The 12,187-nt window shown below is 40.4% G+C and overlaps 1 protein-coding gene across 1 annotated transcript in view; it reads right to left on the bottom strand.

Annotated features, from left to right (window-relative positions):
- Positions 1-337: 337 nt before the first annotated feature.
- KIT (KIT proto-oncogene, receptor tyrosine kinase) overlaps positions 338-12,187 on the bottom strand; it is a 55,368-nt gene continuing 43,518 nt past the window's right edge. Inside the window, exons 15-21 of the mRNA XM_063401945.1 lie at positions 11,718-11,806; positions 11,235-11,362; positions 8,423-8,545; positions 4,665-4,776; positions 4,473-4,572; positions 3,732-3,837; positions 338-2,573 (exon numbers count right to left, since the gene is read on the bottom strand). Of these exons, the coding sequence (XP_063258015.1) occupies positions 2,448-2,573; positions 3,732-3,837; positions 4,473-4,572; positions 4,665-4,776; positions 8,423-8,545; positions 11,235-11,362; positions 11,718-11,806 (784 nt within the window). The 3' untranslated portion in view covers positions 338-2,447. The remainder of the gene's footprint in view (positions 2,574-3,731; positions 3,838-4,472; positions 4,573-4,664; positions 4,777-8,422; positions 8,546-11,234; positions 11,363-11,717; positions 11,807-12,187) is intronic.

Here is a 12,187-nt window from a genome sequence, read left to right as displayed (position 1 = left end):
TCTGCAGTTATACCCTTAGCAACATCGAGACATCTTCATTTTAAATATTATTCATGACACATAAACTGCACCAATGGTCTACAAGATCAATTTTCTAACTGCAACTTTCTTCCAGAACAAAGCTGCATTGAAATTTTTAAGTATCTGCCCCACATATTCACAGGTAAAGAACTAACATAGCAAATAAAAATTTCTGGCATGTATTTGCAAAAGTGTTTCAGAATGCCAGACTTGACCTATGTGTGGCCAGCCACTGAGATTTTGCTTCAACCCAGGACTTTATTAAGATATACATGAAAATATTCTGTCTTAACATAATACACATTGGTAGTTAATACATATTTACAGATTTATTTGAACTTTTCTTAACTGCAATTCTACAACTGAGCAACATATCCATAAGTGTTTCATAAACTTTCAAACACATATTTATACATATATTTTTTGCATATATATATAAAAAAATATTTTTGAGACTCAAGGACCGAGAATAGTCAAAAGGACATTATTGCTACATTTCCATATTTACAAAAACAATGCATAAACCCATTCAAAACACCAAGCCATTGCAAAATAAGTTTCAACCCCCCCCCAAATTATAAAAATATAAATTTCAAGAACGAAAAAACCCAAACCTCTTTCAGCTAAGTGTCTGTAAAGTACCGAGACATCTATAACAACTAGTTTGTCTACAGTTGCTCCAAAAGCCAACACGTTACAAAAGAGCTTTTATAGCATTAAACTGAAAATGCTCAACAACTAGTATGCGTAAGAGTGCATCCAAACAAACTGGCTAACTTTGGAAAGGTGCAACAGCCTAAGTAAGTTCAGTGCAAATGGCTAATTTTTTTCATTTAACTCTGAAAAAGGGATTCCTGTAACATGAAACCAAATGCACAGTCATAGAAGAAGCGCAGTATTCAATGTAACCCAAAATATACTACCAGTGTGTGTATTTACAATTACCTTGTATTTGGGCAGTTAGTTACACATTTGAATTGCATGTAAACTCAACCAAAATCCTGGCAAAGTAAAAGTTACAGAGTGCGTAAGTGCATTGTAAATAAACAGGTACTCTGCCTCTGAGAAGTGCTTCTCTCAACGCCTTTACTTATTTTCAGGGGTCAAAAACAAAGGAAGAAAAGAACCAGCAGTGTTCCTGGTGAGAAGGGGTTAGAAAACACTTTTAAGCACAACCCTGGGCTCAACAGATGCTGACTCCAAAGCTTCATGTCTGTCAAAGAATAAAAGGATTCTTTCCTTTATGCCATTTATAAATTTGGCACTTCTCAATTAAGACTTTTCTTCATTATCATCTCCGGAGTACAGAAACAACTTGGTGTGGAGGAAAATAGCTCTTTCCAGCTAGCACTACCCAAGACTGCCTGTGGGAAAGATTCACCTGGGTAGGACAAGATAAAGAAAGGGCCCCCAGGGGAGCACTTTTTTTCTCTGCTCTCCCTTAGATAAGATGGCTCGTTAAACGGCCTCCTCTCCAGCCACACAGCTTACTGGAAGCAGCCTTCCTCCTCTTTTTTGATCAGTTTGGCAGGGCCCACCTATTTTTGTTTAACACCTTTAGGTGCAACTATTAGCAAAACAAATGTCAAAGTTTTTAGGCACCCCAGGCAGAGGGCCACAGAAGCAGTTCAGGCTCCATGGTGGAGTGAGACCCAGCAATGGGCAGCTTCATCCCGGCAGGGAATGCACCGGTGGGAAGCAGTGCATATATCCATGGAAACCGTGCAACCGGTCTGCAAGGGTGACAGTGCAGGTGGGAAATAAAAATGGGAATCCGTGCTCTTCCTCCCCTCTCCTCTGGCTTAAACCCCAGAGCTCCCAGGAGGGTTTCCAGCTCCAGTGCAGATCAACTTTGGACGGGTCTTGGTTCCTTCACCTCTTTTTCCCAGTTAAATACAGCACCCTTCCTGGCCTCCAACCTCTGATACCTGCCTAGGAAAGCCTCTCAAGCTTGGCTCGATGTGGAAAGGGGTTTAAAAAACCATTAACTTAATACTTGTTTATTTCGTAAACTCAGAAAAACAAGATTAACTAGAAAATGACTGTATGCATTCCAGGCACAGATCCAGAGAAGAATCACTGAAGATTTGGTTTGATCTACAGACATCTAATTCCACCCCCTGGCTTAGGATTTCTTTTGCTGGTTGTTTTTTTTTTCCTTCACATCTGGCTCTCTACTGCAAATACACACAACATAGCGAAATATATACAGCTTCAATTAACACTGCAATGATGCCTGTAACCGTGCTCAGCAGATTAGGTTTATGTATAACAGTGCATGGTAAAGGACAGTATTACAACAACGTTTCAGCTACACAGTGGTAGGAGTGAGTAGAAGAAAGAGAAATTATTGAAGTCATCCCTCTCTCAGCCCCTGCACAACACAAACAGCTAACACATGTGATCTCCTCTTCCTCACATGCCACTCAAACATCTTCGCATACCAGGAGAGGCTGAGTAGATGAAGCACTGCTGCCCACCGAGTTAATCCTCACTGAGTGATCTGGAGCATTTCCTTGACTGGAAGGTGGGGTTGAGAAGTTGGCATAAACCTGCAGAAACCAAAGACTGGTGTCAATACTCTGCAGACTGTTCCCCTCACACATTCTTGGAGAGCATTCCTTTTTCTTAGCCTTTTCCCACTGTGTACTACACACTGCTGTGGAAGGGTTCCAGCTCAGGAGCTCCTTTGCAAATCAAAACAGTTTCAAAAGGTCTTGGGCTTAACTGCTATTTTAAAGAATCATGAAGCTCAATCTCAGTTACTAAAAACACTAGCTTCCAACTGCATGCCAAATTTCAGCTGAGCTCAAAAAAAAAAAAAAAAAAAAAAAAGCTCAGGTTATTACTAAGCTCCCTGAGCAACATCACTAATAATTCCTTCAGATTCTTGCTTTTGTTTTAGTAATGCCTGCACCTGCCAAAAATACACTACAGGATGCAATCGAACACCAGCAGCTCTCAGTTTCCTCTTTTCTCAAATTGTCAGGAAGCCATGCACTCTCTGCCCAAACGAGGCATCCAGAAGGTATAAGGAAGCTTTATTTTTAAATCAGGTTTAAATGGAGTTTTATAAACTCTGAACTAAATGGAGTTTTGTAAACTCTAATAGCACACAAAGTTATGAAGAGGGAAAATCCAAGTTTAGGCTGTGTCTCCAGGTTTTCTTTGCACTGTTTTGTCCAGTTGCCTGCTCAGAATAAGCTCTCAGTATGGAATGGCTGGAAGACCAGCACATACAATTTGTCACAACGTACCTCCAAGGTTATATAAATATATATAAATATATATGGAGGCAATTGAGAAGATACAGAAGAGCGCCAAAGGCTCCACCCTTCATCCAATAGCTTTCCTAATAAAAACTAATTATACTTTATTTCTGAGATGTTTCCCAGATTAACAGAATTTTTCACAGTTTAGGGTAAGATGAATTTATGCAGTACCACTGCATTTTATAACATCAAAATTGTTGTGACAGGTCTACTGTGAGTGAGAAACATCAGTAATGCAAAAAATGTTCTGCAGCTAGTAAATTTTGGCTATGGGCTTAGATAGCTACTGTCTAATGGAACAGCCCAAACATCATTCCTACTACCTAGACTGATGCTGAAAAGCTACATAAGTAATACTAGAAATGCAGTGCCTGGGCTCTTTGCTTCTCACAGGTCTAGTAAAACATCTTGCTTGAAACTGCTTAATCAGTAACTTACCCGGGGGGCATTATCTGAAAGCTGCTGCTCTATCATTTGTACAATTTGTTTAAATGTGGGTCTCTGTAAAGGATCAGCATCCCAGCAACTCTTCATTATGTCATACCTGTAAAGATACCAAAGCTAAGTACTGCTCATGAAGAAATCCTGAGAGTTCTTACCTCTTCTGCATTATTATTTGAAATGAAAGTCTTGCATCTTTAAATTACTTTAAGAACAGGAATGGTGCTGCTAACATCTGTGTTTGTGACAACAGAGAACTCACTACTAATGGGAGGCTCTGGACACAGTGTTCTTTGACAGCTTGTTAAATGCCAATCCATCTACAAAATAGTGAATTAGGAATGTCTCATAAAGAAGACCAGTAGCCAGTCCTCTTGCTGTCATGAAGTACAGCACAAATGCAGACGCTGTACAGTCTGCTGACACATCTCACTGACTTCTTTATCTGAAGTAAAAATGTTTAATTATGTTCTGTGATCTGTCAATAATTTATTGACAGAGAGCAGGTGCCATGACAAAGCAATCAGATGGCACAAGGCATGAGCCTATTTCATTGCTTGTAACAACACAGGCGTGTATTGTGCTAGTTAGAGTATATGAATTATTTAAAACATGAAAAGAACTTTGAAAAATGACAATGGGGCAGTGCAATGAACCTTAGTGCAAGAAGCTTCTGCTTCCCTTCCTTCGCATCTTTACTGATGTTTGGGTGACTGGAGGTGCTGGTTGCTCACTTACATTTCAGGCGGTGCACACTCAGGGCTGAACATCCTGTATCCCTCCTTGATCATTTTATAGAACTTGGAGTCCACAGGTATCCCTGGATAGGGGCTGCTTCCTGTTGAGAGAGCAGGTGACAACATGATTTCTGCATCTACAGAAAACCCCAAAATGAAGCAGATATGAAGTACAGATCTTGAAGGAGCTTACCTAAAGAAAAGAGCTCCCAAAGCAATATCCCATAAGACCAGACGTCACTCTCAAAGGTGTAGACACAATTGAAAATACTTTCAGGTGCCATCCACTTCACAGGAAGACGAGCCTTTCCGGGGAAGAGGGAATAAAGTAAGACAATGGACATAAGGCATACAGAATTAACAAGGTAAAATCAACCTGTTCTGTTTTTCATGTGCATTAAATACTTTTAAAATCAAGAAGTACCCAACCAAAAATGAAACTTTTAGCATTTTAGCATCTCCAGGTGCTGCACTGCTACTGATCCATCTTTCTGAGGGTCTACCAAGCTAATAAGAGTTCCTTGCACTCTGATTTTCTGAATACTCTTTGACTCTTTCTGTCTAGTTAATAAAGGACATCAAGAAGTCGGAGGAAAATAATGTAAGTGATCATGGCACAGTTCCTTAAGCATGTAAGCAAATCTACTTTGATGGACTGGCTGACACAGGCAGACAAGTGAGATTCACATAGTCAAGATGCTTCAAGGCTTTGGCCAATAAATCTGCATTAGCTCCTCTGTCTATCAGTAGAAAAAATTAAATTAAATGTTTTATATATATATATATATATATATATTTTTTTTTTGGCAGAAGTGTTGATCTGCTGGAATTGGAGGGCAGGAAGGTTCTACAGAGGTATCTGGACAAACTGGATTGATAAACCAAGCCAGTTATATGAGGTTCAATAAGGCCAAGTAGCAGGTCCTGTCCTTTGGTCCCAACAACCCCCTGCAGTGCTACAGGCTGGGGTAAGAATGTGTGGAAAGCCACCCAGCAGAAAAGGACCTGGGCAGCAGTTGAACCATGACAGCAGCTGAACATGAGCCAGCTGTGCCCAGGTGGCCAAGAGGGCCAATGGCATCCTGGCCTGTGTCAGCAATGGTGTGGCCAGCAGGAGCAGGGCAGTGACTGTCCCCTGTACCCAGCACTGGTGAGGCTGCACCTCAGATCCTGTGGCCAGGTCTGGGCCCCTCACTACAACACTGACATTCAGGTGCTGGAGTGTTTCCAAATAAAGGCAACAAAGGTAATGAAGAGTCAGGAGCATAAAGCCCTACAGGGAGCAGCTGAGCCGGCTGGGATGTTTATCCCAAAGAAAAGGAGGCTGGGGAGGACCTTAGTGCTCTCTGCACCTACCTAGAAGGAGGCTGTAGTAAGGTGGGGATCTGTCTCTTCTACACAATAAGTGACAGGACCACAGAAAATGGCCTTGAATTGTGCCAGGGGAGGTTTGGATTGGGTATTAGGAAGAATTCTTCACTAAAAGGGTTGTCAAGCATTGGAACAGGCTGCCTGGGGAAGTGATGGAGTCACCAACCCTGTACATATTTAAAAGACATGTAGATGCGGGGCTTAGAGAAATGGTTTAGGGGACTTGGTAGTGCTGGGTTAGCAGTTGGAGTGAATGACCTCAGAGATCTTTTACCACCTGAAAAATTCTATGATTCTGTGATTTATCTAAGTTTCTGTGGGAATAGAAACATCCCTTATGAATGTTAATGGAGCAGAAGAAAGGACAAAGGAAGCCTTTGCATTTGCTTCTACTGCCCTCTCCCTGGTTTGTCCTTTCCCTGTCTGATTGCAGGACCTGGTCAGGCCTCTGTCTTAAACATTTGTCCTGGTTTGGAAGAAACCAGACCTCTTTCTTCCAACGATCAGAGGACTTGAACACATCTCATGTGAAGAAAGTTTGAGAGAGCTGGGGTTATTCCGTCTGAAGAAGAGAAGGGAGACCTCATTGAGGCCTTCCAATGTATAAAGAGGACTTATAACAAAGATGGAGAGAGACATTTTACTGGGGCCTGTGGTGACTGAACAAGTGCAGTGGTTTTAAAGTGAAAGGGCATGGATTTAGATTGGAAACAAGGAAAAAAATATGATGAGGATGGTGAGAAACTGGAACAGGTAGTCCAGAGAGGTTGTGGATACTTCATCTGGGCAACATTTCCAACACTGGAGATGTTCAAGGTCAGGTTGGACGGTGCTCTAAGCAACCTGATCTAGTGAAAGATGTCCTTGCACATGGCAGGGGTGTTGGACTAGATAATCTTAGAAGGTCCCTTCCAACCCAAACCATTCTATGATTCTGTGATTCTATGCACTCAGGAAACTTAAAGGATAACCTAGACAAATTAAACTCAATTGCACACTTCCCTCCTAAGCTGATGGTCTAAACCTCCTGCTCCCAGGACCCTTTATGATCAGGCAACTCTTGACCTGCCCCTGAGCCTGAAAATAGCTTGGTTACACTAAATGCTACTCAATATTTTGTCACAGCAGTTATTCATGAATAATTTCAGCTCCTATTGCTCCCTAACCTCAACTTCTAAGCAACCAGTGTCTGGTACTGACACTGTTTTGAAGAAAACAAATAAACATGTCTGTTCCACAGCCCAAAATAAGGATGCTGTAGGCACCTGAGACATCAAGGCCTGCTGGGCTGCAGCACAGCAGCAGAGTTATGCCAGATACCTGAGCTACCATGGATTGACTGAAGTTAACTGAGTGGCAAACCCCTTTGGTGAGAGATGGTCAGGTGTGGGATCTTCTCTCTTTATCAGCTTGCCAAATCCAGGACTGGTAAGCTTCAGTTCATGTGTTGTCAAGCCCCTAAGTAATGACCAGCCCCTCATCATTAAGATCATGGAGCCCTCAGCTGGACTGGGGACAAGGGCTGCCTTGCTGAACAGGGATCTTCTCCTTTGAAAAACAGTGCAAGTGAAAGCATATCTACTCTGAAGGCAGCAGCTGGCTACACCTATCTGATACAGACTTAAAACACTTAACACTAAGCCAGGCAGCATAAATCAGTCTGAGATGCAAAACACCTATACTTCATAAACACTTCTCCAGCTTAACCACAGAGAAGCTCCATTTTCTTTTGTAGTAGGGCTCTTTTTACTGCACTGGCACTTTAAAGGGGACTGCAAGTGCTGCCAAGATCATCGGCATCACTTCAAAGTGCCTTTGTACCCCTCCAGAGGTTTCGTAGGTACTTGTGAGATTGGTACTCTTCTACATGGGTGGTTTTAAACCTTTCTCATCGAAAGGTAGTGTCTTGTTCCAACCCTGTTACAGAGTTTGAACTCCAGCTGGAAGCTAAAGCTGTGTTTGTTACACATACGAGGTTAGGATGTTGATATGGAACCAGAGAAAACCAAGACGTTTTTGCCTCCCATTGATGCTCTAATCAGTAAATTCACACTTGGGTTTTCATTGTCTGAGTGATCCCTTACAGAAAAGGATAAGCCTCAATTCTCTGATTATTTAGATATTTTTTTAAATAAACTATTTCAATAATGGGCCAATAGTGCAATTTGTTGCCCAGGGAAGAAGTTTCCAAGTAATTCCAAAATTTAGGACTGGGATACCAGAGTATTTCCTTGACAAAACTAGCAATTACTTACAGAGCAGTAAGTTTGAGTACATTCATGTATAATAAGAAGACTGGACATTATATTGGTGCAGCAAAAATATTTCTTCCACTACAACATACATTCATGTATAAGCACATATTTTCCAGTATAACAAGTATAAACCAAGGATTTTGTCAGCACACATGTCTATGTCAGAAATTTCCCCTCCTAGCCAACACAGATATATATATATATACACACACACACCAGAACTGGAAAATCTAGATTTCCACCTAACTAAGAAAGACTTTTCTTTGCATGTCAAGACAATAGGAACTCGCTTAACACAAGTGTATAAAGTATCCTGTATACTTACATTTCCTTTGACCACGTAATTTGAGTCATTCCTTATATCTCTTGCCAGGCCAAAGTCACAGATTTTTGTAATTCGACCGTGAGTTAGAAGAATATTTCTTGCTGCCAGATCCCTGTGAATGCACTAAATAGTAGACAAACAAACAAAACTAGTTAATAATATTCCTAAAAGGCTATTGCTTTGTTACATGTTTACTTAGCTATGTAACTTACTGTATTATGCATTTTAAGGCAAGCTGTAAATCACACTGAAGCCATGTGCTAATAAGCTTACTCAGATGAGTAAACATTCTGATGCCTTATCTTTACAATAATTACATCAACTCACATTAACAAGGCTCTCAATGCATTTATTTTAGAAAATATCAGTTGCAGTCATTGAATATTGCAGTGTTTCACATTCTCAGCTAAAATTTAATGTACTTTTTTCTGATTTATCAAAACCATCACTGGCTGGTTTCCTAATATAGGACAAAAAGAGGGAAAACGTGGTTTGTTCCCAAAATATGCCCAATACTCTATTAAGTAACTACTGCCATTGATAGAAAAGTGCTGAAAATCTGAAAATAGGGGAAATTATGGTAACAACTTCAAAGCACACAAACACAGAAAATGAATCCTATAACAGAAATGCTCCTCTGGAAAAGCTGAATTTAAAAGTACCTACAAGAGCTTAAACAGACTTAAGTATTTTAAAATAGTGGAAATTCTCACATCTTTCAACAGACGGTCAGCATTCAGTGACCTAACCACCTTATATTCCAGTTTTTACTTTAGAAGTGGGCATGTGTTGGTAACTGCAGCTCCAGAAGGGTGTTGAGTTTCCCAGCAGCCGTGTCTCTTTGTATAAAACTGTGGAGCCCATGTGTGTTTGTTAGAGAAGGGAGGTGATTCTCTAACAAAATGATTTCTTTTTTCATCAGGGAAGGAGAGTATTAAGCTTCAGCTTTACTGATGGTATTTAGCACACAGGCCACAGGTGCATTGAAGACAGTTCAATTTTTCTTTTTTCCTTGTAGATATTTTAGAATTTCTAGCCAAAAAATGACCTAAAATATCAAAAGTTATGAAAATCAAGTTGAGAAAGTAACTGTAGATTGCACAAATAATTTAATCTCCGTCCCTTTGGCATGTTTACACGAGGAACGATTCTTAATAGTTCCACTGTTTGGGTAGACTCTCACTCAGCTCTGTACACAATGCATTCTGCACTTTGTGTTGTGAAGCTGTCATACAGCACTGCAGCAGTAAGGCGAAGGGACGACTCTGCCTTGTTCCTCCAGAATCAGTGCAGCCTGCACTGAATAGAGACTTTGTCCAAGGGAGAAAGCTCTGTCTTGTGATTAAGGCACCGAATGCTTAAGGTAATTGCCCTCCCAGAACAAGCTCCTGTCCCGACTCCTGCACAGCCCTGACACACAAGCAAGTTGCGGGAGAGCAGCTGGGCACCCTGCGTGCTGGTCCTCACGGAACCTGTGCCTCAAGGATGTGGGGCAGCCTGAGGCACCTTATCCACCAGCCTACAGCACTCTGCATTAACCAATTTAACTGCAGGAGCCAAAAGAGTGTAAGCACACAACAACTGAAGAGGACCACTAACATATTAGTACACTGCAATTTAATTCTATGATAAAGTGTTAACTCGGCACTGCCAAAGCAATACTGTGCATTAGTTCCCATCCTCAAGGGGAGGTGATGTTACATTCTTTGCTGCCTTTTCTATTTAATGCCACTGTGTCCATAAAAATGGAAAGACTATAAAAAACAAGTCACCAGGAATAATACATAGTGGATCCAGGGGTACTCTTCAGGAAAACAGAAGAAATACAGAAGGTGTGTGCTAAGCACTGGATGTCCTCAACAGTGAAGGATGCAGGAATACACAGGAATCTGTGTATCATCTGTAATATGATATGTTTGCATGTCAGGCCTGTTTTGAATGTGTTGATAGATGAAAAATAAACCAATGGGAAGCTTATGGCTTGGTTTGGAATATGGAACAATGGGAGAAAAAAAAAACAAGTGCAAAAGGAACTCTCAACATACACTTTCCTCAGAGCAGAGTTCGAGACACTTTTCCCAATAGTAACACAGGATTGTCTTCCTTTCTCTAAATTGTCTAAGTTTGGTTTTGCACTTTATTTAAGGTGCACCTGTAGTAGCTACATTAGTTACAACGTTTACATGTTAAATGGCATTTTTACAATAAAATGTAATAATAACCAGAGGAAGATAGTAATAGTACTAATAGGAAGATGCTGTGCTTAAGTCTTCTTTATAAATCCCCTTCTGTTAAGCAACACTTCTCCTATGAAATCGAGAGGAATGCCTATTGTGTTCAGTATAGCCAATCAACATTTTTTGTGGGTCTCACAGCTGATTTTATCTTTCCAGAAAATGAAAAATCAAGACTTCTCCTGTGAATTAAGCCAGGCTCACAAAAAAAGAGCACACAATGTGCTATCTCCCCCATTTAAGGCAGTATTCTGCATGAGAGAGGTAGCAAGTGCAGCATTGTTTAAAACTCATGCAAATAGATACTGTCACACTGATTCTATTATCCTCAACAGTGGACATACAATGGCAATGACTTCTGCTTTAGGGGACATAAAACATCACTTTTGGCCAGTAAGCACAGTACACAACTCCAACATCAGGTAAAGCTTCAGGTAGGAGAGGAAGCCTATCAGTTTGCAGTGCTTGCTGAAAAGAACATAGCAATGTTCAGCATTTAAACATACAGATCACATCAAAACAATGAAGTGATGAAAAATCTACTGATTTTGACCATCTTTGAAAAATTCTTAACTTACATTTTTGGAAGCAAGGAAGCTCATGCCCTTTGCCACCTGGTAAGAAAAGCTTAGCAGATCTTCTACATCTAAAGCAAGTTCATCATCTTCTGGCATAGAAAGGGTAACATCCTGATCAGTGTAGGATCCTACACATATATAAACAACAACAGCTTTTGAGTTAAGCAAGTGTAATCATGTAGAAATCACGTAGAGCTGTTTTGACATTAAACAAAACAGTAATTTTAGTGAGTACCAATCTAGAATTACATAAATAGCCCATCACCAAAAAGTAAAAAATAATCCTGAAACTCCATTTAAGTGTGAAGAAATACAAGACACTGTAATTTAGCACACTGTTCTTTTTCAAGCCTTCTCGCATCAATTACTGAGTTTTAAGTGTCTTCATTCACAGAAGACAAATCTGCTAAAACTGAACAAATCCATGAAGCCTGTCTTCCTGCACTCCCATCAGCACACAGAATTCCTTGTCACTGAACTCACCAGACTTCACAGGTCGTTTTTTGTCAGCCTTTGGTGGGACTGCATATGACACTCCTGGTTTCATGTCCATGTACTCATTGGCAACATCACTGTAGAGGCAACAGAACAAAAGAAACATAGTTTAGTGAAAAAGGTTTCAAAAGCTATCCAAACAAAAAGCCAACATCAGGCCAACCTTCTGAATAATTGCTTTATAAATGATCAGTTGACTCAAAATTCATGAGTGTGTGAAAAAAATGAGGAAACACCTCGGGAAATGTACAGAAAGAGAGGTTTGTTGGTACAGCTAATGGTACACCTCAAAGTCTGGAGTCTGGCTCAGGTGAGTAAACAAAACCATTTACATGAATACAATTTATACAGACTTCTTTCTCTAAAGAAAGAAATTTCTCTAAATTAACATCCAGATGTTTCACAGGATCTGCTAGTACTTCTTTTTTCTGCTTAGGCCAACTTCTACCAGAATATTT

The sequence above is a fragment of the Prinia subflava genome, chromosome 7 (genome assembly GCF_021018805.1).
Source record: "Prinia subflava isolate CZ2003 ecotype Zambia chromosome 7, Cam_Psub_1.2, whole genome shotgun sequence".
NCBI classification, from domain to species: Eukaryota; Metazoa; Chordata; class Aves; order Passeriformes; family Cisticolidae; genus Prinia; species Prinia subflava.
This window is presented reverse-complemented; position numbering and strand designations above follow the sequence as displayed.